This window comes from Seriola aureovittata, chromosome 16 (assembly GCF_021018895.1).
Source record: "Seriola aureovittata isolate HTS-2021-v1 ecotype China chromosome 16, ASM2101889v1, whole genome shotgun sequence".
NCBI lineage: Eukaryota > Metazoa > Chordata > Actinopteri > Carangiformes > Carangidae > Seriola > Seriola aureovittata.
In genome coordinates, this window is record NC_079379.1 from 22,501,173 (window position 1) to 22,526,680 (window position 25,508).

Below are 25,508 nucleotides of genomic sequence, written 5' to 3' on the forward strand. Positions count from 1 at the left end.
ACAAACCTTTGGCAGCACCTCTCCACATTAAGGAGGTATATAAAGAATATTAGAAACAAGACCAAGTCAAAAACTGGTATAAGTGTCGTATTTTGCCCAGTGTCAGCTGGTCTCAGCCTCCTCTCTGTGCTCTCATATACAGTATTTTAATACAGTCAAATTCCCAATGAAGCTGTTCTCATTTACATATTTTTCTTTGTGTTGTCAGACAGAATTGGACAAGTACGAAGTAGTCACTGAAATGGGGCACGTTAGGACGACATGTTAACTTGCGGTGACTTCCAAGCATTTCACCGGGGAATATCGGCGACTGTCTTCTACAGAAAGTCAAAAAAGTGACAAATGTGCTGAGTTGGCAAAACTTAACTTCACTTAAAATACTTGTCCTTGGATTATTTCTACAATTTAATGTTTTAAGACAATCACCACAATGACTGAAAGGTCCAGACTCTAATCTATCAGTATAAATGTCCACTTTCATGCAACTGTTGTTCTTGCTTACAGTCTGGCAAAGTGCTTGTGTTCCTCAGGCAGAGCAGTGGGTGGTAAATAGATAACTAACATGGGACCTTGAGATCAAAATCTCTTTTAAGAGGCTCCTGAAAATGTCAAAATGGCTGCACAATTGTGCTTCTCTCTGGCAGACATTAATTTATTCTCTGGAGCAAAGCAAAAAAAAAAAAAAAAGAGCAGGGCAAAGATAGGAGCACGGTGGATTCAACCAGCAGTCATTAAGCAGTGAGTCCACTGTGGGTATGATAGCACATGTAGTAAATCAAAGGCTGACCCGGCTGTGCAGCGTGTACAGCTGGAGGAAAATCTGCTCTAAGTCAGCTCAATACACGATGTTACAAGACACACACAGGTAGTGTTTTTGGGGAAGCCAATTTGAAAACTGCCGCTGGTGAAGCTACAAGCCAGTTTAGGTTGGAAGTAGTTTATTTACAAGCAGCAAGCTACAGTACAAGTTACTCATGTACTGACGACATTTTACCTCAAGACCACAAGTGACAGTGCTAGGATAATTGGTTACTGCCAAAACATTGCGTACGTTCTTTCCTAAAGTGGAAACATTGGTTATGCAAATGTTATGAGTTGGTTCATCAAGATGAAGAGCTGGCGGCACTATTTTCTCAGTCTGTTCCATTCAAGCGTTGCAGAGGAAGAGGCCACAGTGAAACACATGTGCCAGTCAAACCTCAAATGTGTAGAAAACATGAGGCTGAAGTGGCATTTCCGTCTCCTCACTGCTCCACACAGACCTGCTTCTATCTGCTGCTATTTTTCTTCTTGTCAGTGGATGTTTAGGTCACACGATATTTTAAAGATTTCTGTGCGCAAAGTGAAAATGCACATAAAAACAGGTGGATGGAAACCCGCCTAATGGGAAAACCATCGCACCAAGCTAATCCATAAAACACAGGGGTAAATCAAACTGTGTCTCCAATGCAGCTTTTCTTCTTCTTCTTCTTCTTTTTAGAGATTTCTGAAGTTATCTTTCTTGCGGACAATAAAAGTTGCAGAATCCTGGTACAATAAGCTTGTTGATCTTAACAGCTCGTGTCTGCACTGGAAAGATTATCTGTAGTGAGCTGAGTGATGAGCTGCTTGGCTCCGTTTGAAAAGATCCCTTTCCACCCTCTAATTCCCTTCAAATAATAACATTCCACCCCTGCGGAGAAAAGGCCTATGAGTCACCGACGGTGTACCTCAGCTCGTGGCTAAGGATGCACTGGAGAGACGTGCTGACAGGAATCATAATTTGCCAATTTCCAGTGAAAAGGCAAGCTGAGCGAGAGAGAGAGAGAGAGAGAGAGAGAGGCCGAGGTAATCTACAGAAACGAGGAGAGGTACAGAGAGTGCGATGTATGTGCACGTGTGCAGGTATGTAGCTGAAAAACAGGAAAGAAACTTGGTGTTGGCGGATACAAATTTAGTATTTCCCAAATTTTATTTTGTCTGTGGCAAAGAAACACACTGTGAAAAAGCATCAAAACTAAAGATGAGTTCAGGTGAATCAAGCAACAGTGAGGAGGGGGTTACTGCAGCTTTTACAGACTGACGCCCGAGAAACTGAGAAGGAGGAAATGTTGGTGTTACTCTACATTATTAGTGGAAACAACTGACTGTTGATGAATAGCTACGTAATTCCTATAGACTGTAAATAAAGATGGACGTAGCATCCATGACGTCTGCAGAAGCTCAGAGTGGGCTGCTCCTCCGTCACCATCTTGGCAGAGCCTGACTCCGCCTAACTCATAGACTGTATATAAAGATGGACGCTGCCAACAGCTAGCTTCATTTTTCAGCCCCAGAGTTTTGCCACTTGGTTATTCTCTCAATAACTACACTTACACTAGCGCATGCTCCAGTGTTTAAACAAAATGCAGTGGGTCATTTTTGACAGCTGTTTCAACCACATGTACACAAAGAATCACAAGTGGATACTTCCATTAAAAATGTCTTGATTCTATGGATCGACCCTACTTCTCAAAACCTCTGCCATTCCACGAGACGCCCATAGATGACACCAATAAACTAGCAAATAGACAAACATACAAAGAAGGAAATTTCAGAGGGATATGTCGGATGGCTGAAAGGTGGGATGTCAATAGATAAGAGTAAAAAGGCTTGCTTTGGGCAACAGCTGTAAAATGTACCTGACATTTAGATCATTGGGGGAAATAACACCAGTGTGTTGCTTTCATGTCTGAAGAAGAAGAAAGCAATGCTTGAACATCACCAAATCATCAATCATCAGCAAACAAGAAAGATAAACTTTCCACTGACCTCTGGCACTCGCTGGCATGGAGAACCAGGTCCTGGTTGTTCTTGGCGGTGACAGTGAGCTCATGCTCTGTTGGGTTGAAGATGTCAAGCAGCAGGTAACACTGGCGGGTGCTGTGGACAGATACACACACAATGATTGGCTACAGAAGGAAATCAGAGTATATATATATATATATATATATATATATATATATATATATATCTATACGATGTTTCTGTTTGCACAGGCTCCTACTGATGTGCAGAGCTGTGCGTTTTAAACAAAGGTTTCTTTATACATTATAAACAGACAAATACTACAAAGTTTACAATTACTCAGGTCCGACTCAGTCTCTCTTACCCGTCTCCCCATATAATCCATGAATAATGACTTGTCTGTGTGTATGGGAGTTTATTCTTTATGCATGAGGTTACAGTCTTTTTCTAAAAATACATAGCCACATACACGCAGCCAGCAAATGCATGAGATCAAGAGAAGACACGGTGTGAAGTACTCATCAGTCCTTGTCAAAACATCAAAGGTGGCGGTGCTTTCATCAGGCCCGAAGGCCTGGCTGGAGCAGGCCATCTCCGCATCATCCCAGGCCTGCTTTTCTCATGCAGATCATAAGAGGGCCAATTTGTGATTTAGATCAAGACAGAAGAGATGATGCTGGATTTTCAAAGAGTTAATTTTAACCCCCAAGTAGGTGTGTGTGTTTTTTTTTTCCTGGTAATGATGGATGAAAGGAATGGATCTCTTGTAACAGAAACAGAACAGACTGTCCACTGCAGCCAGTGTGCTGTTACATTAATAGTTTCTGGAGGTGTACAGAGAGAATGTGGCTCTAAATATACACGTAAAGCCAGTATTAAAGATGATATCCTCTATTTTCAAGAGCTTACAGCGGTTGAATATAAATCCATGCACACTGATAAAATATTACATAATCTGATACAGTACAACTTCATCATTAGCCTTATGAAGCTTGCATTGTTCCATATTTGTTCTGCTTCATCTTAACAAAACATTTGGTTCATTTTAAGGCCATAATTGGTGTTTTAATACCCTTTAAAAATACATACAAAGATATGTGCATAAATGAAATTAATAAAATAAAGTGAATGAGAATGAGGTGAAAGATTTGCTTTTAAGAAATGCACATTATAAATATATACACAATATCTGTGAAGTCACTTTAAAGTTCATGAACATTATTCCAACTAATCCTCCGAAGCATTTACATCAAGTTGCAAACATCACAGACAGAAACATTTGTAAAAACATATGCTTTGTGCAAATTAAATGTTGCCCATCAACCTTATCTGCTCTTCAGATTACACACCAGCTAGCTCCTTGCCTCTTAAATCCCAGGGTTAATAGATTGCCCAAGACCCTAATAAACTGCCGTGGCAATTAAAGGAGAATATTTTTTAAGGCCTACCGATGTTTCTTTAATTGTCTCATTGTCTTTGTTGGCGGACGTGATTAACGGGCTGAGTGGGGCGAGGTACTGATTTATAGGACAGGGCGTTTAGCTGAGGTGATCAATCAGCCCCAGTTAAGAAACAGGCTCATTGTTCATATGCTAAGTACATAAGATAGAGTGAAGAAACAGAGCCGGGGATATGAGCACAAACGATGTGGATTTGCACCTTTTGATTTGAAGAGTTTGGAGTTAAAAGACCACGGCAGGAACCTGAAATGACACTGAACAGTCGTGGACAAGACGGTTCGAGAACTGCTGCAGAACAACTGGAGCTGAAGATTACGCTTTTGAATCATTTTGATAAGTATTCTGCTGAGTTACTGCACAAGGCACCGAGATCTAAGCTAAATAAATAATTCAGAAACGCCAATAGGGTTTCAAACTATTTGTCTCCATTTCTGTCTGTGAATTTTTGAATTCCTCTCTGAGTGCAGAGTGAGGTAGTGAAGACACAAAGTCATCCCCAGTGTTTGAAAGTTAACACATATTAAACCTTCTTCTTTGCTCATAAGGTACAAAAAAAGAAAAAAATCATCCGTCAATGAAATATCAATACTTCTGCCTTATGTACACTTAATGAAGCCTAGAATAACTTTGCTTTTGTATAAACACACATTTCCCTGCAAGTTGTGGATGTGAATATGTGTCAGGGATTGATTTTAAACTTCTACCACCACATGTACCTGCAATATAGGAAGTGAAAATTAATTTTAAGGAGACAGGCACGAACACAGAAGAAGACCTTTACTACAGACAGATTTTAGGTTCAGCTGGTGGTGTGCCAAAGGAGGAGGTGGGGGGGGGGCAAGCTAATGAATGCCACTCTCTATTTCTGCAAACTCTACCACACTAACAAATGAACCATGACGTCAGCACTTTGCTGATTTGAAGAGGACCCTGTTGCAGCTGCTGCAACTCTCATACATTTCTATTCCAGGACCACAAAAAGACATCAACACAAAAAAGACAAACACCACAGGTCCGTTCAAATCAATCTATCACAGTGTGGTGTGTCACCGACTGGGCATTAGTTTGGACCGGCGCTGCGGTTATTGTAAGGCAGTGGGCGGTGAAAATGGCACACACCATGGGAGGAGCTCAGAGATCAATGGAGCTGGGCCCACATCTCGGTCAATTCTGCAAATCTGCAATCAATAAGTGCTGATTTCGCAGCGCTGCTCTGGCACAAAAACGTGACATATTCCTTGCACACAAAATGTAATGGCCTTAATTAGCCCGGTTGGATTTAGAGGACTGCCAATGATGGGCTATTTTTAGCTACAGGAGCCAATATGGGACAGTTGACTTTTATGTCCACATTTTAAGATTTAATAACAAGTTATAATTAGCTAAAAACTAATTTGCTAGCTTGTCAGTACGTGCACTATGTCAAATAATAAATTGAAATCAAATCATAAATAGTCACTGTCTAAATGGCCAGTTCACCCAAAAAACATATTTTCTCCTTTAACAGTAAATTTGGTTTTATCTGCCCAAATTGTAAGAAACATATCTGGAACAAAAAAGATTTTAATGAACATAACTTTCAGTATACATTAGGGTTAGGCGCTAGATCCAAAATTTTATATCTCGATACGGTCCTGTTATTATATTGTTCTCTTTTATGTTTCTGTTTGTTTGTTTTGGGGTTTTTTTGTAATATGTAATTATATTATTGTATTTTATGTTTCAGGTAGAAGCGACGCTTTAGCAGCAGTTCAACGTTTTATTTTTCATATGAAAAGGTAAAATGCACAGTAAGCAAAGAGAAAGTGAAATGAGGGTCAGACTGAGCAGCAGGGCAAACTGAACAACAACACTGCATGTGGCGGGGGAATATTGCGATATTCAATATTATCAAATATCAGCCTAGGCCTAGCATACATATGTGAGATAAAATAAGGAAAAGACTATCTGAAGTAGAAGATTCATTAAAATGTTAAAGATTCAAAAGCAACATGTCTGTCAAGAGACTCTAGACAACAACAGCGATGTCAAAGGTTTTTTTATAGGGCCCATTTATCTGGTGGAAAGCAGGTCCAATGAAAACCGTTTACAATGACATCTATAAGTTGGAGAAAGTGGAGAAGAAGCTTTCCTTCATATAGGAGCTGCAAAGTGCTAGAATTACCCACTAAGCTCTAGATGATACAGAGGATGCACTTCATAAAAACACATCAGAGGATCAGTTCATTTCCCCCAGTAGAGCAATGCATTTTTCCAGGGCAACACAATGTTGAGCAAATGGGATTTTAACAGGTCCCTGTAAAGTATGGATCACTGGGTATTTCACACATCCAGGCTCTCCATCACTTTCCTCTAACAGAGCTGTCGCCTTACGTATGGCCTAACTCCTGAAGAGGCTCATGCCAGAAGAAGACGGCCATTGAATTGCGCCGTAAACATCACAAGAAAAGGTAAACGAGGACGGTAACGGCAGAGCGGGGGGAAACACATCTCCTCCTTGGAGAGGGAATTTAACTGGCATTCAACCTTTACTGTGGAAATGGTATATATAGTAGGTATGTTTTTATGTATTAGGGCCCCAGAAAAACCTTTAGATGCATCGATTCCCTGGTGAAAAGTGTAGGTGAGAAAGCAAGACTGAGACAGAAAAAGCAAGGTCTGGTATATAGCAGGAAAGGGATGCCGTAAGCAAAAGTATAAAAATATATCCTGAGGCAAAGGGAGCAACAGAGGTGGTAAGGGAGAGGCAAAGAGAGATATAGAGTTAAATAATGAAAGAAGCAATGAGAGACACAATAGAAGAGAAGCAGGAGAGAAGAAACAGACTGAGATGAAAAGGAAAGGACAGAGGAACAGAGAAACAGCGAGACAGAGAAAGGACAGTGGACTGTACCGCTGCATTATACGATAAGATGTATCTAATATTTTGTATTACTGCACTATACATTCAAGCTGGGGGCAGAAGCTGAGCAGTAGAAGTAAAGAGTAGAGTTCAAAGGAGCCAGGTGAAGAGGTAATGAGAGGGCAGAGACAACAGGATGGTGAGAGGCCGGAGAAATGAGAAAGAGAAGGAGAAGCAGAGATACAGGAATACAGGGACAAAGAGTTTTAATTTGAAAAGGTTACAGGAAGTGTTGACATTGTTTCAACACGTAATGCAGTAAATTTAACAGGGCAAGTAATAGTGGATCAAAATGAGGCTTCGTACTGAAATACTGCAGCAAACACAGCAGAGATAAATAAAGACCCCGGTCCCGATCGGAGGTTTCTCTGAAGAATATAGTCGTTGAAAACTGTTGTGGATGTGCTGTAAACGCCCCCATGATGTCGTTATAGCATCTGTTCACGCCAAATCATTTTGACAGAGCAACGGCCAGTGGAAAAAGTCCAACACTCATCCGACCGATTGTGTAACTTCATCAATCAAGTCTATCACTCAGTCAGTCAGTAACACTGGTCCCGTTGTTGGGGTCAGCCAGAAACTGAATAACTTGTGTTAATCTACTGTCCAATTAAAAACCGAGCCTGCTGGCTTCCAGTTACCAAGCTTGGCAGCTATTACAGCCGGCTGGCACACGTTACCGGCTTGCTAGCATGTTAGCTGTCAGCTCGACAAGGCAGAGCAGCTCACCAAGCTAACCACCCAAGCTTTCAGCACCACCTATTTCGTGAAGACGCAATAATGACTTTCACTGTGTCACTTTCTTGTCTGACTGTGCTCCAGTAAACTGGCTCAAAGAGAGTTACAGAGAAAAGGAGAGACAGGCAGAGTGACAGTGGGGTACAAAGAGTAAAGAGGAGGAAGAGCGAGACTGAGATAGAAAGAAGTATCGCAGTGCAACAGAGTGAAGGAGGCAGCTTCATCTTTCTGAAACTGGTTTTTTTTCCTGAGGTGCAGTGGCTTTTTATTTGCCAGCACCTGTTGGATACTTTATTGACCTGCCACGCTTTGCAGTTGTAGGGGGAGAGGCACAGTAAGGGGAAGTGTCACTGACAATCCAGCAGTGCACTGCAATTTTCGTGCAAAGGTGAACCGGATTTTACGCCGACGGTGCACTCAAAGCCACACACAAAAAAACCTTCACAGAAAAATCCTTTTTGTTCATGTTTTGCTCGACTGTTTCGGTTTCATCGCGCATTCTTCAACCAGCAGATGTGTCGAACCGCACAGACAAGGAGAGATTAATAACGGATTCTACCTGCAGCTCTCTTGAACAGCAGCTGGCATGTATGAAGGCCTCCCCCTTCAGCTGATTAACATCCAATACAGCCATCTGAAGGTGGCAGCTATGTGTTCCATCTACAGTCACTAATTGGAGTGATGGGCATTGTCAACGCCTGATTATACACATCAGAGCCACTGGCTACCTTGATTAAATCTTACATAACCACCACCAGCCTATTGATAAATGACAATACAGATTTCTGTGCCGTTCAGAACATCACCATGGCTGCTTGTATTTTGGTAATCTGCACAGCAGCGCACTTCCTGCAGGGAAAAAGCAGGGATGTTGGAAACTGTCACATCCTTGAAGACATGAAACAATTAAATCTTTAAATTAAAATAAAAGCTTTACTGAAAACCACCTGCCCCCGCATTAATCAATATTGTCAGTCAGAAAGAGAGTTACCAGAAAAACATTTGCAGCTGCAGCAGATGTCAACCTGAAACATAATGATTCACATGATCGTCCAGTAGAATAACTGCTGCTTGTGCAAATGAGGACATTTTTTACAGTGCCCTAATAATAAAACAATGTGTGAATCATAATGAGAGCGATCGGTTTATGCAACCAGTCGAAGGCTTAATTAAAAAGAGCCCATATGCACCGTGTATCTGCTTCCTCCTGACGAGAATATAAGCTTTCTCTTGGGAGAAGCTTCTCTGAACGTCTCCACTCCATTACTAAACCAGAAGTACGTCACGGGTGGGAGAGCAGTGCTCTTAAAGGGAATGATACCTGCTAGTTTTTTTCCTCTGGTTTCTGGCTAAATGTATAAATTTAAAAATCTCATGTCATCAGACTAGAGTCATAAATATAATGACTTTAGACTCAACTTGGCAAAAGCTAAAAAAGACTTGCAACTGGGACTTTCACACCAATGACTCATGAGCTCGAAGATTTAAAAGAATGTTATTTAAAAACTACGAACACGACAAACGTTGCGGATTCTCTCCCCCGACTCATACTTTGATATTCACCTGAGACAAGACGCCAAATCGACTGCTAATATAGACGTCCACGTGCTGCTATCTGCGGTTTCGGCCAGACTGCGATCCAGTTGGTGTCTTGTTTTATAAATTCAATAAACTATAGAAAAATGTACCATGTACCACTGTTACATCATACTTTTATTTTTGCTTTTTGCTAATGTAAAAGCAGGATTAAGCTTTTGTAGTTAGTTGAGCTCATTTTGAATTAGGGCGACAGCTAATGATTAATGTCACCATGGATTCAGCTGCTGATTATTTCCTCCATTAATCGACTGAGTCTTTGGATTGGACAGTGGCCCTGAGCGCTCAACACAACACATGCAAACAGACAAAACCCAAACAAATTCAGAAAACGTCTTCATCAATTTCGCAACACATTCACAAACGCGCTGCAAGTAGCACAGACGACGACAGAAGTGTTTCCGGGGGACACTAAAAAGTGATGAATCAGGCTGGGACACACTCGTTGTTCAATGCTTTATGACTTTTGAAATTTAAAAGCATTGAACAAGTGCACATGGGTGCATTGTAATACATCTATGCAAGTGCGCCCGAGCCGGGTTCTTCGCTTTTTCTTGTGTCCCCTGGAAACACTTCTGTTATGTTGTTGAGTATTTGCAGCACATTTCTGTATGTGGTTGTGCAGCGAGTAGAAGTGTAGGAAATAGAAAGAAGTCCAAAGGGAGACTTTAGCAATGTTTGCTTTGTCCCACCAGCAGCCCAAACCTCAAAATCATTGTAACGACATTAAAATTATTAAAGGAAATACAAGGAAAAGCAGCAAATAATAATATTAATAAAGACTCGGTCCCACCTCTGTTTGATGAAGTAGAAAATGGAGGTGACTATTTCAGTTAAGACGGTGACATGAGTTTCATTTGCATACTCTGCCACACGCTTACATCACATGGCCAGTAGAGGAAAAAGAGTCGGGATGAAAGAGGTACAGATAAAGTGAACGGGGGGAGACAGAGAAAACACAACGTGAAGCAAAACAGTGAAAATAAACAGAACGGATAAGCAGGAGGATGAGGGAGACAAAAGTGGAGATAAAATGCTTTTTTATATTCTCTGTTGCTGTGAGCAGCTGCATGTACTGGGACCTGAGGACAGCACAGCTAAATCACACACTACAAAGAACAAGGAAGAAGACTTTCAAAAAGTAAATGCATGTGGGGGATTTTTAGAGAGAGACAGAGAGAGAGAGAGAGAGAGAGAGAGAGAGAGAGAGAGAGAGGATGGAGAAATGGATGGACAGATAAGCAGAGAGGGAGGTAGGGGGAGGGGAGGAAAGCGAGACAGATAAACACAAAAACAGATCGAAAGGATAAGTTGCTGTATTATTGAGCAATTTCATACAACCACTTCCAAATTCTCTTTTAACTCGCAGCCAAGAAATTCAATAGTACTTATCTCAACAAAAGTGTGTTGGAGGACTTTAATGTCTCTCCCCTCCAGAGGGGAAATCAAAGGAAATTCTAACAAATGATGTACGAATGTGTGAGTACAAAGCACGAGAATATCAACATTAGATCTGTGAACGGCCGTTATTAAATTGTTAAAAGCACCTAATGTCTGAGCGAGCACTCAGTGTAAGTCATCTCAGCACCGAATGTGAGTCCCTGTGGAGAAGATCTCATGAGTCGGATATATACGCGCACACATCGCTGTGGCCTGAGGCGTGCTTTTATTCTTTAAAAAAAGGGTGTTCATGAAAATCCACAGACAGGGTCACAACGCAACAGTGGTCATCCTCAAAACTCACTTCACACTCACACTCGTGGTTTTAAGGGTTTTGTTTTTTGTTCATTTTGACGAATACTTGCACATATATCACCGCTAACTTATATAGATAATAGTTTCATATCCGTTCACTAAAGGAAAAGTAGAGATTGTCGTCCTGTACAGAAACGACCCCATAGGTCAAACAGCTTATTACAACCCATAGTTACGTTTTACTGTTGGGCGACCCCTGGTGGCTGCAGATATTATGACAGGATCAAAGGAGGAAGTTAGGCGATGTAGAATAAAGTCTGCGTCTTTTAACCGTGACCAACCTTAACTGTGTGTCTATTATTGTAACCATGACGATAAAGGTCGTCTAATCTCTTAAGTAAGTGCTTTAACTCAAACCCCGATCTTTTCTTAAACCTAGAACCAAGTAGTTTTAATGCCGAAACCAAGATTTGGTTTGGGTGTTTAAACTATTCAAGGACTTTGGAGACTTTAATTTTGGTAATCCAGTTCAAAAATGATAAAATACTATGTTATATTGGACACACTATAAATATAAATACTGAGCGTTTTACAGCATATTTATTAGCCTTCAAAGTCAAATTAGTTTTATTTATTTGCCCAAAATCCCAAGCACCAAATTTGCCTGAACATACCACACCTTCAATCCTGCGACTTTCCATTTGTACATTTAAAAAAAACAAAAATTTACTTTCTTTTTGTTCCTCCTGCTCCTGCTGCACCTCGACTGTCTGGAGGATGTAGATCTCTTATGAGGTGGCTTCCATGTTGCTCATGTGCTGAGGTTTTTACTAGTGTTCTTACAGAGATCAGGCAGGGTCACGAACCACCGGGTGGGCCTGTGAAGCCCACTGAGTCACTAAATGTGATATCGAGCGACAGGAAATAAACTTTTCAGTTTCAACAGATTTTAAAATGTTTTGAGATTTGGTTCAGAGCCAATAGAGACTGTACGTCAGTGTGATGAGGCAGGAAAGTGCAGCAGAGGTAAAGGAGAGAGGGGATGGGAGGTGGGGGGGTGGGGTTGCAATGACAGGGTGACGGTATAGCAGTCAGTGCGGCATATCTATCAGCGCTGAGCCAAGATGGATGGCTTCAACTGCAGATATTATTACAGCTAATGATTCACCTCAAGTGGCCATTACTCGACTACGATCCGTCTCCCCTCGCTTTGAGGTTTTTTTTTCCCTGAGAGTTGGGGAGAGTTGTGAAGTGAGAACCGGGGAAAACGTGCACGAGAAAGAGAGAATGTGAGAGGATGAGAAAAAGAATGAATATCCATTAAATATCCATTCACATCTGCCACTATCTGACCCGTGAGTGACAATACCGTTTCTAAGTCTGGTTTTGAGAGCAGTAATGCCACACCAAGAGCGCTGCTGCAGTGGAAGATCGATATCTACTCGCCAAATCAGAAGAGAGAGAGAAAAAAAAATAAAAAAATGGCTGCGTTTGTGTTATGTGCAGGAGAAAATGAAGCTGTACCATTGAGATTTATCACCAATTATTGCGACGAGAGCGGCTGTGAAGTAGATTTCCCTTCAGCTTGTGTGCTACATCAGCGAGGGTAGAGAGGTATTGCGACTTTATCTGACGATGACGGGGTTATGTTACCAAATTAATAACACGAATACATGAAAAATGGCATGCAGGGTTAAAGGCTTATCAGATTATGGTCAGTAAAAAAGAAGCAGCGCTGAGCACAACGTGAGCAAAGTTCTGCGCTGTTTCCATTCAGTAAAAACATTACTTTACAAACCCAGTGCGAAGGAAAGTAAATAAACCAAAACAGAGCAATAGTTCACCTGGTGAGCAAGAGTGATTAAATATGAATGAGGCAGCGCTGTTTGACTGAGTGACTGAAATGGGCCCCTAAAGAACAAACCTTGTAAAAGAAAAATAAGTCTCCTTCCACAAGCTTATCCAAGTTCCACAATTCACTTTGTGTTATAGCAGTTTCTAGCTACCTGCTCTGTAATCAGGGGGTCCAGTTGTGTACTGGGGGGGGGGGGGGGGGGGGGCAGTAAAATAATGTGTTTAAGGAACAAAAGGCGTGTCCACACTTGCTATTTGAGCAATATGAGAAATTTTCTATGCGAGACAGAAACAAGACTCTAATGTGACGTCGCTCAGTGTATGCTAGATGTGTGAATTTACATGTTCACAATAAAATGTAACTTCAAGGTTTCATATTTTTTACACTTTCCCCGTGTTTTATTTTGAAGTGTTGATCCATAAGAAGATATATTTGTGGTTTTAAGAACCAAAAACCATCTCAGTGTAGTTTTACATCTCCTCTCTCAGGTTTCTCTCTGGAGCTCTAGTAACAACAGGTCGGTGAGCCAATCAGAAGAGAGGAGGCAGTTGTGACATCACAAAGTTACAGGAAGTCCTGACGGCTGGTTTTAAGGCTCAGTTTCTGAATACAGGCTGTGTGCATTTCTCTGCGGACTAAGGCTTTGATACTTTCACACTCTCTGTTTTGGCTCGTCTCCGAATCATGTTTCAACTTCTCACCTGGCTGCAGCGGCGGGACAGGTGTGCTCCCCCACCCTCCGACAGCACTTTTAGGTGTGGTTACAGATTCCAAACTACACCTACTTCTTGAGTCTTGAAAATTTCAACAAATTTTACATGGTGATAATTTGTCTATGTAGCGTTTTCCAGATTTAAATATTTTAATCTACTTCAATGAATTATTAATGAGGAAACATAAAAACAGAAAGATCATTTCATAGCAAGGACATTGATCTTAGTGTTACCTGGTAGCAGGGAGGGTGCTGACTCTGGTGAAGAACACAGACGGCTCCACATCAACATGGACTCCCAGAGACAGTTCCCTGTAGTAGCCCTCCACTTTGCCTGCTCCCCCAGAATACTTGAAGTTCAGCACTGCTTCCAGACTCTGCAGAGGGACAAGAGAGAGGGAAGGATGTAAATTTAGATCGAGCTGGTTTGACGGTGCACTACGTGTAAGGGGTGATTCAGCCGGGGGGGGGGAATAAAGAAAGAAAGAAAGAATACAAAATGATCCACCACCAGTGTATCGAAGGAATATCGGTATGGATGAGTGAGTGTGATTGGGGTCAGAGGCCACAGTCAGCGTTGCTGTGTCCCACCGTTCCATCAGAAAAACTGTTTTGTTCTTTTGGTGTTTTTAAGATCAATGGATCAAAAGTCATTACGACGAAAAAATAATAAATGCACCGCAGCGCAGCTATTGTGCTGTTTAATGAAATGGAAGCGTGATGGTGAGAGAGCCTGGGGGTGGGGGGAGAGAGAGAGAGAGTACGATTGGTGGCTCCGAAACAGATCATTCAGAATCAACATGTCACGTCCTGTATGAGAGGAGAGGGTTGGAGGCTGAGTGGGAGCGGTAGGTGGGCTCCGCTGGCCTTGTTCCGCAGCAACAGGGGGGAAGTGGGCACACAGAATTACTCAGAGGTATTTCGTGGAGGCACAGGAAAAAAGCAGCCAAGTGGGCGAAGGATGGGGAAATTAAAAGTGGCAGTTTATGGTGAGGGAGCACTAGCTGACTCAGGCAATGGGCTGAAGTGGGGTAAAGGGAGCATCCAAGGTCCCGCTTTTCTTCCTATGCGGCATATATCATCTCCCCACATATTGCTGATGGAGCCACTGGCTGTGCCTTTCCTGAACAAACTTCACTGATTCCTTGATTATTTTTGCTCTTTATCCCCTCATGTGGGGGCACAGGGCCAAAGTGGAATGATTCGGAGCCCGCTGGCGAGACGTCTGGCCTATTACAACCTAATGACAGGAGCACAGCACACTGAGCAAAGAGAGATGGAAACATTAGAGGGGATTATTATCATTATTGTAGACCAAGCACCTTAATTCTAAATTTTCACTTATTTCGAACTGCACGGGCTTCATTTCCACATCATTCATATATTTTCGTGTCATAATCCAACTATTTTATGTTTCTGCATGAAATGTCTCAACAACGACCAAAAGGATTGTCATTAAAACTTGTACAGATGCTCCAGATCCCCAGAGGATGACTCCTACCGACTTTCGTGATTCCCTTTTTTGATGTAGTGGCAACAAAACGCATAATATTTTCACTTATCCAGTGAAATACCTCGACAACGATTGGATGGATTGGCACAGAATTTTGTACAAACATTCATGGTTACCAGAGGACTCCTACTAACTTTGGTGATCCCCTGACTTTACCTCAAGCACCATCATGAGGCTGATATTTATGTTTTTGTGTGAAGGATTGCCATTAAAATTTGTACAGATGCTCCAGATCCCCTGAGGATGAACCCTATCGACTTCATCCCCTAACTTTTCATCTTGTACCAACAGCACACCATTGTATTTTTCACTAATCCAGTGGAATATCTTAGTATTTGCTGGATAGATTGCCACAGAATTTTGTACAGACGGTTCATGGTTACCAGAGGATGAATCCTACTAGCTTTGGTGACCTCTAGCACCACCGTGAGTTAGAGAATAATGTCCAAATACCTCAAAAATACACAATAAATTTCCATAACGAACAGTAAATATCTCTTCCAGACATGTTTTAAAACATAGGTGACAGTAGCAAGCGTGCACAAGCTCATGGTCACAATGCATCTACTCCTCGTCCCTCATTTAAAAAAAAACAATCCACAAAATGTCTCCTACTTTACTGAAAGGTCTGTTCTCAGTGTATGTGCATTGGAGGCTTCAGGTTTCCAGATCTAACTTGTGTTACTGGACCAGGTTTGGTTTCCAGACAAGTCATAACTGTCGAGTCAAGTTGGAAGATTCATGACTCTGCACAATGGGAACTTAGCTTATTTTGTTGTAGCTTATTACTTAGTACGGTCGAGGGATAGTACGGTACTAATCAGATGTATTCTACAAACATGGCTGAAGTAATGTGATATCTTAAAGACACTGACCTTAACATCATTAGCATGCTCATTTTCGAAAGAGGAAGACTGGCCTTGTGATGGAATACTTAATAAAGCATGCTTGATGCAGAGGCTGCGAATTAAGATCCTGATATCCTCCCTGAAAACTATTTTCTCTATTATTTGTCTTCCCTGTACAGAGACAGTGGGACCAGTCTGCTTTGGATGTGGAGGAAGTGCGGCAGCCTTCCAATGCCGGCAAGAGACAGACTCCTGCTGCGCTGGCAACAGAATGAAAGGAACAGCACGCTGATATGAATCTCATTTGAATTGACTGACTGAAATCGCTCAGATTCTTTGAGCGGAGACACTGGTTGGTGGCCAGTTCCATTAAAGTCTGTGTTTTTCTCTATAACAGTGTTTCCTTCCCTTGTTGTTTTCCCTCCTGTTTGTTAAAGGATAAAGGCCGGTGTTATTCCATCTTTAAATTATAATCAACAAATCTCATGAAAAGACAAAAGCTAACAGTGAGTTTATCCTTCTGACAATATCGTCTCCTGATATTGCCACAGAACTCCACTGTTGTCCAAAAACTATTAACAACACGTGAAAGAGACATACCGTTTGAGTGGGTGACATATTGCTTCATAACAATGAAGCAACAACCACTCTGGCGTATTTATATATTTGGATATATTCTTCATTAATAGTGTGGATTTCTAATAATGAGAAGGAAAATATGCAAAGTCATGTGTCTTTTGAACGGCGGAGCTGTGTGATCCAGTATCTGCCTGTGTGGCACCAACGGCCTCACCGTGATCCTCTTGAGGGACGACGATTGTCTCAGCGACACATGGCAAACGGCGGCTGTGCATCCCGATTCCCTTTTCAGACCGTAGGGGCCGACGCCGACCTCCTCCTCATCCTCATCCTCCTCCTCCTCCTCCTCTGTTCAATCCTCTCCCCCTGCTCTCGGCCCCCTCAGGACGCTATTTCAATCACACTGTGCTAAAAATAAGCTTAGCTGTAATGAGCTGACTGTGTTCGAGGCAGGCCGGCAGCAACACAAACAGCCTGACTGCACACATGCTTTACCTTCACATGCATACAAACAAAGTGAGAATGCCCAGACTGAGGTTACAGTCCGATTAAGGCGTTCAGCATCACTGATAATCGCAGGCTGCAAGAAACTGTGTTTTATGTTCGAAAATTAAATTGTAGCTTTCAGTGAACAAGTGAGCGGGAAGCACAGAGGAGGAGACATGACAACTGGTCTACTTTAAAGCCAGACTATGTTACCTTTTGGCTACAGGTGAAAGTTATGGGATAATGCTGAATGCTACTGTTCTGTAACAGTAGCACATGCGCAGTATGTGCTAAGTTATACCCGTTTTACACCAAATAATTAATACGTAAGCCTCGCTTAAAAAAAAACAAACAAAAAAGGCAATCGACTCTTTTCACACTGCCAGACGAGTTTTCCTTCCTTTTTGAGAGGACATACACAACTGCAGGGAGCACTGTCATCACATGCAGTAACAGAGCGCACACACACACACACAGATACAAAGACCCAGCTGCTAGCTGTCGTGCAGATTGGGAAAATGGATTCCTCGTGTCTCATCCGCAGGTTGGGTCGGTGCTCCTGTAAAGTGTTGTAGAGCCTCCGTGTGAGACGTTTTCGGTCGGTGATTGTGTGTTTTTAAAATTTATTGAGCGCACACACTGGGTGGAAGGTGTATCCGCGGTTGTTTCTGGTTTAACAGCACCGTGCTGGGCGGGTGACACCGGCAGGTGTTCACCCAGGTGTTGTGTTTACATCACTGTCGAGCGGAGCTGGAGCTGAAAAACACTCGACTCCTGCAGAGTCATTTGACCTGGGAGAGAATGCAGATTGTACCTTTTCACACTCACGACAAAAGCCAGATGTTGATCTTTTTTGACCAAGGCTCATGAAAAGGCCTTTAGTGGTCAGACCAGACCAAGTAAAGCTGTAGCAGCAAACCACTGAATGTACTGAACTAAACAATGGTGAGTTTGACTACATATAACTTGTAAGAGGAAGAAGGTGTTGTTTCTCTTCTCAACGTGTGCTTGGTCTCAGATTGTGCGTTAGTATCCTGGCGTTAACATGAGACATGAAGACCCTGAGTTTTATCTCCCTGTACACATGATCATAACAATCTCCTGGTTTCATCTCAGTCACTATGAGATGGTTCAGAAACCTGGATGAGGTGTTTGAATGCCACAGTTTCCTGGTTTCCATCACAGTACTCCAGGTAGAAATTCAGGTTTCTCAAACAGGGATAAGCTGTTTTCAAGCGGAAAACATAAGCAGGATACTCAAACTATTTCAAACTATTTCTAGTTTTGCCCGAGTTTTGTGGTTTTGTGATGTAAATCATAACAGAATCAACAGATTCAAGCTGAGTGTGCAAACATGCTGGGTTTGATAAATAACGCAGCTCTGTTAATCTGCTTACGCTCAAAATGTTTGTCCGATCTTCTCCTTACTTTTGGAAACTGAGCGGGACGCCACCGGACAATGTTTGTAACTTTCAATCACACAGACAAATCACTTCACGCAGCAACTGGCCAAGTGTGCGGAGGTGTGAAAGATGGCAGGGATTGAAATTCTCTCTAAAAGCTCTCTTTTGTTACCATGGTGCACGTAAACACATCGATTGTTTGGGCTTGCATACACCAAGTCATTTCATTTTAGCAAGCCCAAAAACTCTCTAAAAGGACAGATTTCTCAGCCTGACACACTCAGAGAAAAAGAAGGCCTCTCTTTTTACTATCAGAGACATAACGGCTGAAGTTCCTCTCCAGACATGTTTTAAACTAGGAAAAAATACTCAGCTATGATTAATATTTTGTTTCCCAACATAGAAAGTGGAAAAAAAAAGAATGAAGACTGGGGATGGAAGCACATCTACTCTTACTTCCTCTTCCTTCTGGATCAGGCCTTTGGCCCCGTCCACCATCGCTGCCCTAAGCTAGGTTAACCGATAGCATCACCGCTGCGTTAAGCTAGGTTAACAGATAGTAGATGGTCAGAGAGACTCATGTTTGAGCCTCAGTCAGACCCAGACTCAGATGAGGAGTCCGTTGAGACCAGAACCAGAGACTAGCAGACGGATCAGAACGGTTAGCGCAGTTAGCATCTTTCATTTGTTTACCTTGTTTGTTAGCTTGTAACTGGCAGTGGCTGACACAGTGTTTGTGCTAATGCCAACTCTTGCTCCCTGTACTGACAAGGTTTATTTTTCCCGCCCCATTCTATACCAACCCTTTTTAACCAAGTGACCCATGAACAAACACGGCTTGTATCGTTGGTAAGATGTACACTTCAACAAGCTGTGATACAATAAGCCACTTTAATATTCGTCAATCATTTGTAAACTCCCTGAATGTGTTTGTGCTTGTTATGTTCTTTCCCTTTCACACTGTCGCTAATCTTATAACCACGAAGCTGATCCTCTATTAATATGAATATGTTGATTAGCTCCCAAAACTGCCAGTGGCTGGTTCACTGCCCTTTGTTTTATCTTTAAAAGAATACTTATTCGATTGTGGCTGCTTAGCGGCTAAGCATCACTGACCTGATATGCATGGCAGACTCAGTATTAGGCTGGATTTTACCTTGAAAGCCATCAGTCCCATTTTATTTTTTTATTTTTTTTGTTGTGCTGTGTCACAACAAAGCCTAAGAAGACTATCCATCACTTCCTTACACACAAACGCAGCATTTGTTTGACAATAGAGGTGAATACTTAATGTCACAGGCGGTATCGTCGTCCCTGCACGTGACGGGCGAACAAAAAGACCAAGAAAGAAGAGGGAAGCTTTTTGAAACTTGGCACTGAGATAAAGATCCTGACACATCTTGCTGAGGAGATTATGGCATGGCACCATGTCTCCAGACAGGAATACTAAGATAAAGCATATAAGTGGCAGGTGGGAGGGGTTGGGAGGGGGGGGCTCTCAAAATTGCACGGGACGGCATGGTTTAGTAACCACTCTTTGTTTGCACAGAGGAAACGACTTGCCACGGTGTTTCTTAAAGAAACCATTTTTAGAAATTCACTTACAGACTCTCTTACTGAGTATTACATGAGAAAAATCAATACTGATTTAATCACTGTATATCCAACACAGAGGCAGTTCCTTGACAGTTTAGCTTAGCTTAGCACAAAGACTGAAAGGACCTATGCAGTGTCCACTTCAGGGACAGGAATACTCTCTACAGCCGTTTATAGTCTCTTTGCTCTTTATCATTACTTTTCCACTCATTTTTAGTAATTGATAGCTGATGCACAGTTGGAGCTACAAATTCAAGAATTTTAATGAAAAAAAATGGTCTTAATTGGCTTTTGTTAATGATAATGAAATAAAAAATATACTTTCTGCAGGTTTCATTGTAAACACTCATTCATGGTTAAATATATTCAGGGTTGAGCACCAAAGTCCATTATGTGTATCCTCAAGGCCAAACAATACAATCAAAGTTTCCAACTTAATTAAACACTTGCAAAACCCTTTTTTAATTGTTTTGAAACCTAAACAGTCTGCAACAACGTGCAGTCTCCTAACAGCACATGACTGTCGCCCGCTGTTAATATGCATTACCACCCCACAAGGAAGAAAAAGAGAGAGTTTGGGATACAGAGTCACATGGTGCCACATAAATACTCTAAAATGTTAATGACTGAATAGAAATTAACACTCAAAAACACGGCTAATCTGCTTCTACAGGAGTGTGTGGAAGTGGACTGCCAACAAATTCTGATTGGTGCACAGAAGTACATGACATCACCTTTTTCCAGCTGAGTCCAGGCCACGTAAAAACTAGTGCAAAGAGCACACAGACACATTGGTTCATCTGGAACTGGCCACAGACCCGTCTTGGTCAGACCAGGTCCAGATTTTACTATTTGTAACAGTGATCTAGGTTGGTGGTGATGCCCTGTTGGGCTGGGGGCTAAGCTAGCAGCAACTATGGCAGTGAGTCTATTTTTGTGTTGTCAAACTCACTGTGTTTCTGGGCCAGTTTGTACCTTATGTTTATGTTAGATTTTTTCCTAGACACAATGATGTCATTCACTGTGACCTTATTAGAAAGATGATTACAGCCTGTTTGTGTAGCTTTAAAGGTCCCATATTTTACACTGTGTTTTTAAAGTGTTGATCCATAAGAAGATATATTTGTGGTTTTAAGTAACAAAAACCATCGCTGTAGTTTTACATCTCCTCTCTCAGGCTTCTCTCTGGAGCTCTAGTAACAACAGGTCAGTGAGCCAATCAGAAGAGAGCAGTCTGTGAGCCACTCTTTTCTGATTGGCTGTTTGTTCTGACTGTGAGTGATCGAATAAAAATATAGCAGATTTAAGGTAAAACACTCAGAGAAACCAAATCCCGCAAAGGTTGGATGGTGGATCCATGTGGGTGGGGCGTGGGGCATGACTGTTTTGTTGTGACATCACAAAGTTACAGGAAGTCCTGATGGCCCATTTCAAGGTTAAAATTCTGTGCATTTCTCTGTGGACTGAGGCTTTGATACTTTCACAGTATTAATATAGAACCTAGACCTGATCTATAATCACACATGGACATCTACCGTTATACAATATGGGACCTTTAAATACAGACAGACAACAAAACAACAAGTACTTCAAAATAAAATGACTTTTTGCACTCTTCCTCATCGTCTTTTCCTTCTGACAATTGAGGAGTGGGAAAACTTACACACAGCCAATGGTATGTAATTGCCAACACGAAAAATAGAATTTCGCCATGTTATTTCCACAGTCTCAGCAAAAGCCACAGTAAAAGGCGCTGGTGTGAAACATCATTATCTTCCTGCAGACGGCCAAATTGGAAATGGCGTAAAGCCCCCGTTTATGGCAGATACAGTTACGACATCAATTTTTCCGTCTCTTTCAAAAAACATTTATTTTTCCAATCTTAATTTGAAAAAAATGTGGTGAATAACATGTTCCACTCACTACACACTTTCTCTGTTTTCCTTTTTATTTTTCATTATCCATCCATGGATCCATGGTGTTTTTATTTTGCAGGAGGTTTTTAACTGGGACAGGTGGTTGAATGGCAGGTAGACAGAGGGTCACAATGTACTTTGATGATGTGATGAAATGGAAGTCTGTGTGCCTAATTGTCCTTAAAATGAGACTTGACCCCCGCTTAGGTTGCATCTGCCTGGCGGCGGGAAAGTGAGCCGTCAGCCAGGAGAGCTATTTAGTCAAAAAAGTGAGAGACGCCTCGAGGGCATTCGGATGCAGCGTGTCCATTTGGAGTACTGCTGGGACCGGCTCTCGTATGTACACCTGGCTGTCAATTACTGAGCCAATCAGACGGGCACCCTGCAGTTCCCACTTCCACAGTCAGAATTAAACAGCATCCTGCAGATAGCTTTATATCGAGCCGAGGTGGTGAAATAAGAATCAAGCACTGAGCAGATAAAAGAGAGAAAAAGTAGTCCAGCATTTTCCCCCTGTGCTCCTGCTCATCACTTGTTGTCTTGTTCTGATTGCCTCTGAAAAGGTTCAAACTTGATGCAACAACTCGCAACAACAAATGAGCAAATGAGATGACTCTACTGCCTTTTATACACAGCTTATCGATGTGATGTCTTTTAGATCCTCCTGTCCGCCTGTGTTTTTGCCTCAAAGAGGCTCTTTCATGGTATTTGTGTCCTTGAGACAGTTTGACATTATCATGTTTCTGCTGTGCTTGTCGGCAATTGATGATTCACGAGAGAAGAGGGAGGGAGGGCTGATAAGAGCAAATATGTTCTCTATCGGTCCCACGGTGTAATGACTTCGCAATAATCGTCGGATGATGGGGAGCGGAGGGGCGCTGTGAACAACTCTGTGTTGATCTGACAGCTGATGGAGGTTAGAGCATCTAAAACTGCTCAGTAACAACCAGGCTGCATGTAGACCAAAATAGCTGACACTGCTGACAGGGAAAAGGAAGTTTTTTTGTTTCTTTTTAAGGGAGAGGACCTAGTGAAGCACAGAAGTTTGCATAGCATGGTATAATCACTTCACCAGTTCCAAAAACCCACCCCGAAACCAAAAGCCTATCCGCAACAGCCCCAAGCCGGTCCGTTTAATGACGGTCCTGACATTTCTGCCCACAGCGTTTATAATGTCACGCTCTGCACCCCCTCACAGTTAGGGTTTGCCTCTGATGTGGCAATTAGGACAAGAGACATTTTAAAGAGTGGGTGAGCAACCTGCCCAACCGTGAGGGACTCTGTGACGAAGGGGGTTATGGGATGTCGAGCTCAAGTTATTATAGGGAGGGCGGAGGGTAGTAAAAATATTGGCCAAAAAAGAAAAAAAAAAAAGGATGTGACAAGAGCCATATGACACAAAATCCCCTCCAGCAGCTGCACTTAGCTGCATCAGACAGGTGATCTGATAGTCAGTGAGAAATGAGCAGTGGAGGGGGGGGGGCGACCTGAGGCAGCACTGATGTTACTAATTGTCCTTTCAGCCTCAGAAACTCGTTAGTGGATCCTGGGCTTTGATTAAAATCAGGTATGAGGGTCTGATATTCAAAATGTTACTTCAGAGGCAGGTCAACGATGAGGGTTACAACATGTCGTCAGTTGTAGTTTGACAAAATGACACATTAACTACAAAGAAGTGGAAATTAGCAAAGGGCTAATCTTACCACCTGTGGTCACATTTGGTTTTAAACTAAAATATTTCATAGCTGAGTGTTTTTTTTTTGGTTGCAATCTGCTGCTCTTTCACTCTTTTCAGACATGAAACATTTTAGCTCATGTTCGTGTTTCACATGTGACAGAACGTCTAAATTTAATTTGACTACTTGACAGGAAAAAGTCCCTGTGGGGAATAGTTCCTGATCACAGATCTACAAGTTAAAATCTTGCTGGTCTCCTGGCCACACGTTTATGTTTGGTTTTAGTAACGCCTTTTGTAAACTGCTGATTTGAAGTGCTATACATAGAAACTTTATCACATAAATATGATATCATAGCTACATATTCACCAATTGGTGGAAGACATGAGACACATTATCCCTTAAAAAACAATCCTAATGAACCACACGACTGTTTCTGGAACTAATTATTGACTCATATTCATAGAAGCATGAGTTTGTACTTGAAAGTTAATGGTGTAAACAAAAATGTTCCAACTGGAAGTGCTGGCTGTGGTTATTACATTAAAGCGCCCATATAATTTCCTTTTGTTGTGCATGTTAAAGTTCTGCTAAGATACAAAGTCCACCTTGTTTGTGCTCCGGGATTTTCTTCCGTAACACATCTACATCTCGGTGTAACACATTCACATCATGGCTAGTTTGGCCCGACCTCGAACACAGCCGATGAGAGCGGAGGCCGGGAAGAGTTTGGTTAGTTTTATCCTGTCGCCATGAAGAGAAGAAGTTATTTTTGGTGCAAATGCACAAATTCCCTTTGTATACAAATAACCGACAGTGCAGGTTTTATATAAAATCAGAATGTTTTTTAACTGTAAATCATGCAAAGCTCCTTGAGTGGAGTCCCAGAATAAAAAATACAGAGTTTGAAATGAGGATAATAGCTCCCCTTTGAGACGCTATCAACAAATCCATATTATTTCTAATGAAAACTAACATATTCAGTAAAATAAATAAACTGTACAGACACCACCCTAACCACACACACACACACACACACGCACACACACACACACGCACACGCACACACACACACACACGCACGCACGCACACACACACACACACACACACACACACCCCCAAGCAAGTAATTACAGTGGATCAAGATGGCGATCTGTCACACATTTAATGGAAAATAACTAATCTAGCTGAAGCTTGTGTGAACTGGCACATGTACTGTAACAGTCACAGACAAGCAGTGGGTTTCTTTCCTCACTTACTGTATTCACTACAGTTTTGTTGCCCATGTTTCTGATATTTTCTACACTTTAATTAGGAGAGGACATCTACTAATTAAAGTACATAAACCTCTACACAATCACAGCAAAAAACAAAAAACAAACCACTATTTATTCATGTTGTGCTGGTCTGTTTCATTTTCATTTTACATTCCCAGCCAGTGGACACATCCAAACAGGAAGAAAAAAAAAAGTCTACAAGGCAGAATAAATATTAATGCCTTTTATTAATTCTTACCCTTCACACAACAACTGGGGTTTTTTTTTTTTGGTTTTTTTTCCCAGCTGATTAACTCCCTTTACACTTGAAGGTGGCAGGTTTGTGCTCCGTCTGAAACCGTGCTTACACACACCGGATCCGCAGCCGCGCCAGTGCCAAGCTGAGGCAGAATAACCTGTGCTGTTGTGAACGTCACACTGGTTATGATTCATTATTCTACTGCAACTCGACAGGAGCGGCGTCATCCTGGAGAAGCACATGTGGGGGGT

General features: G+C 41.9%; 1 protein-coding gene across 3 annotated transcripts in view; it reads right to left on the reverse strand.

Moving 5' to 3' along the window:
- trappc9 (trafficking protein particle complex subunit 9) overlaps positions 1-25,508 on the reverse strand; it is a 194,686-nt gene that overhangs the window by 89,918 nt on the left and 79,260 nt on the right. For all 3 annotated transcript variants that reach the window (XM_056398528.1, XM_056398526.1, XM_056398527.1), the window contains 2 exons: positions 13,959-14,101; positions 2,791-2,901 (listed from right to left, as the gene is read on the reverse strand). In XM_056398528.1, coding sequence (XP_056254503.1) covers positions 2,791-2,901; positions 13,959-14,101 — 254 coding nt within the window. The remainder of the gene's footprint in view (positions 1-2,790; positions 2,902-13,958; positions 14,102-25,508) is intronic.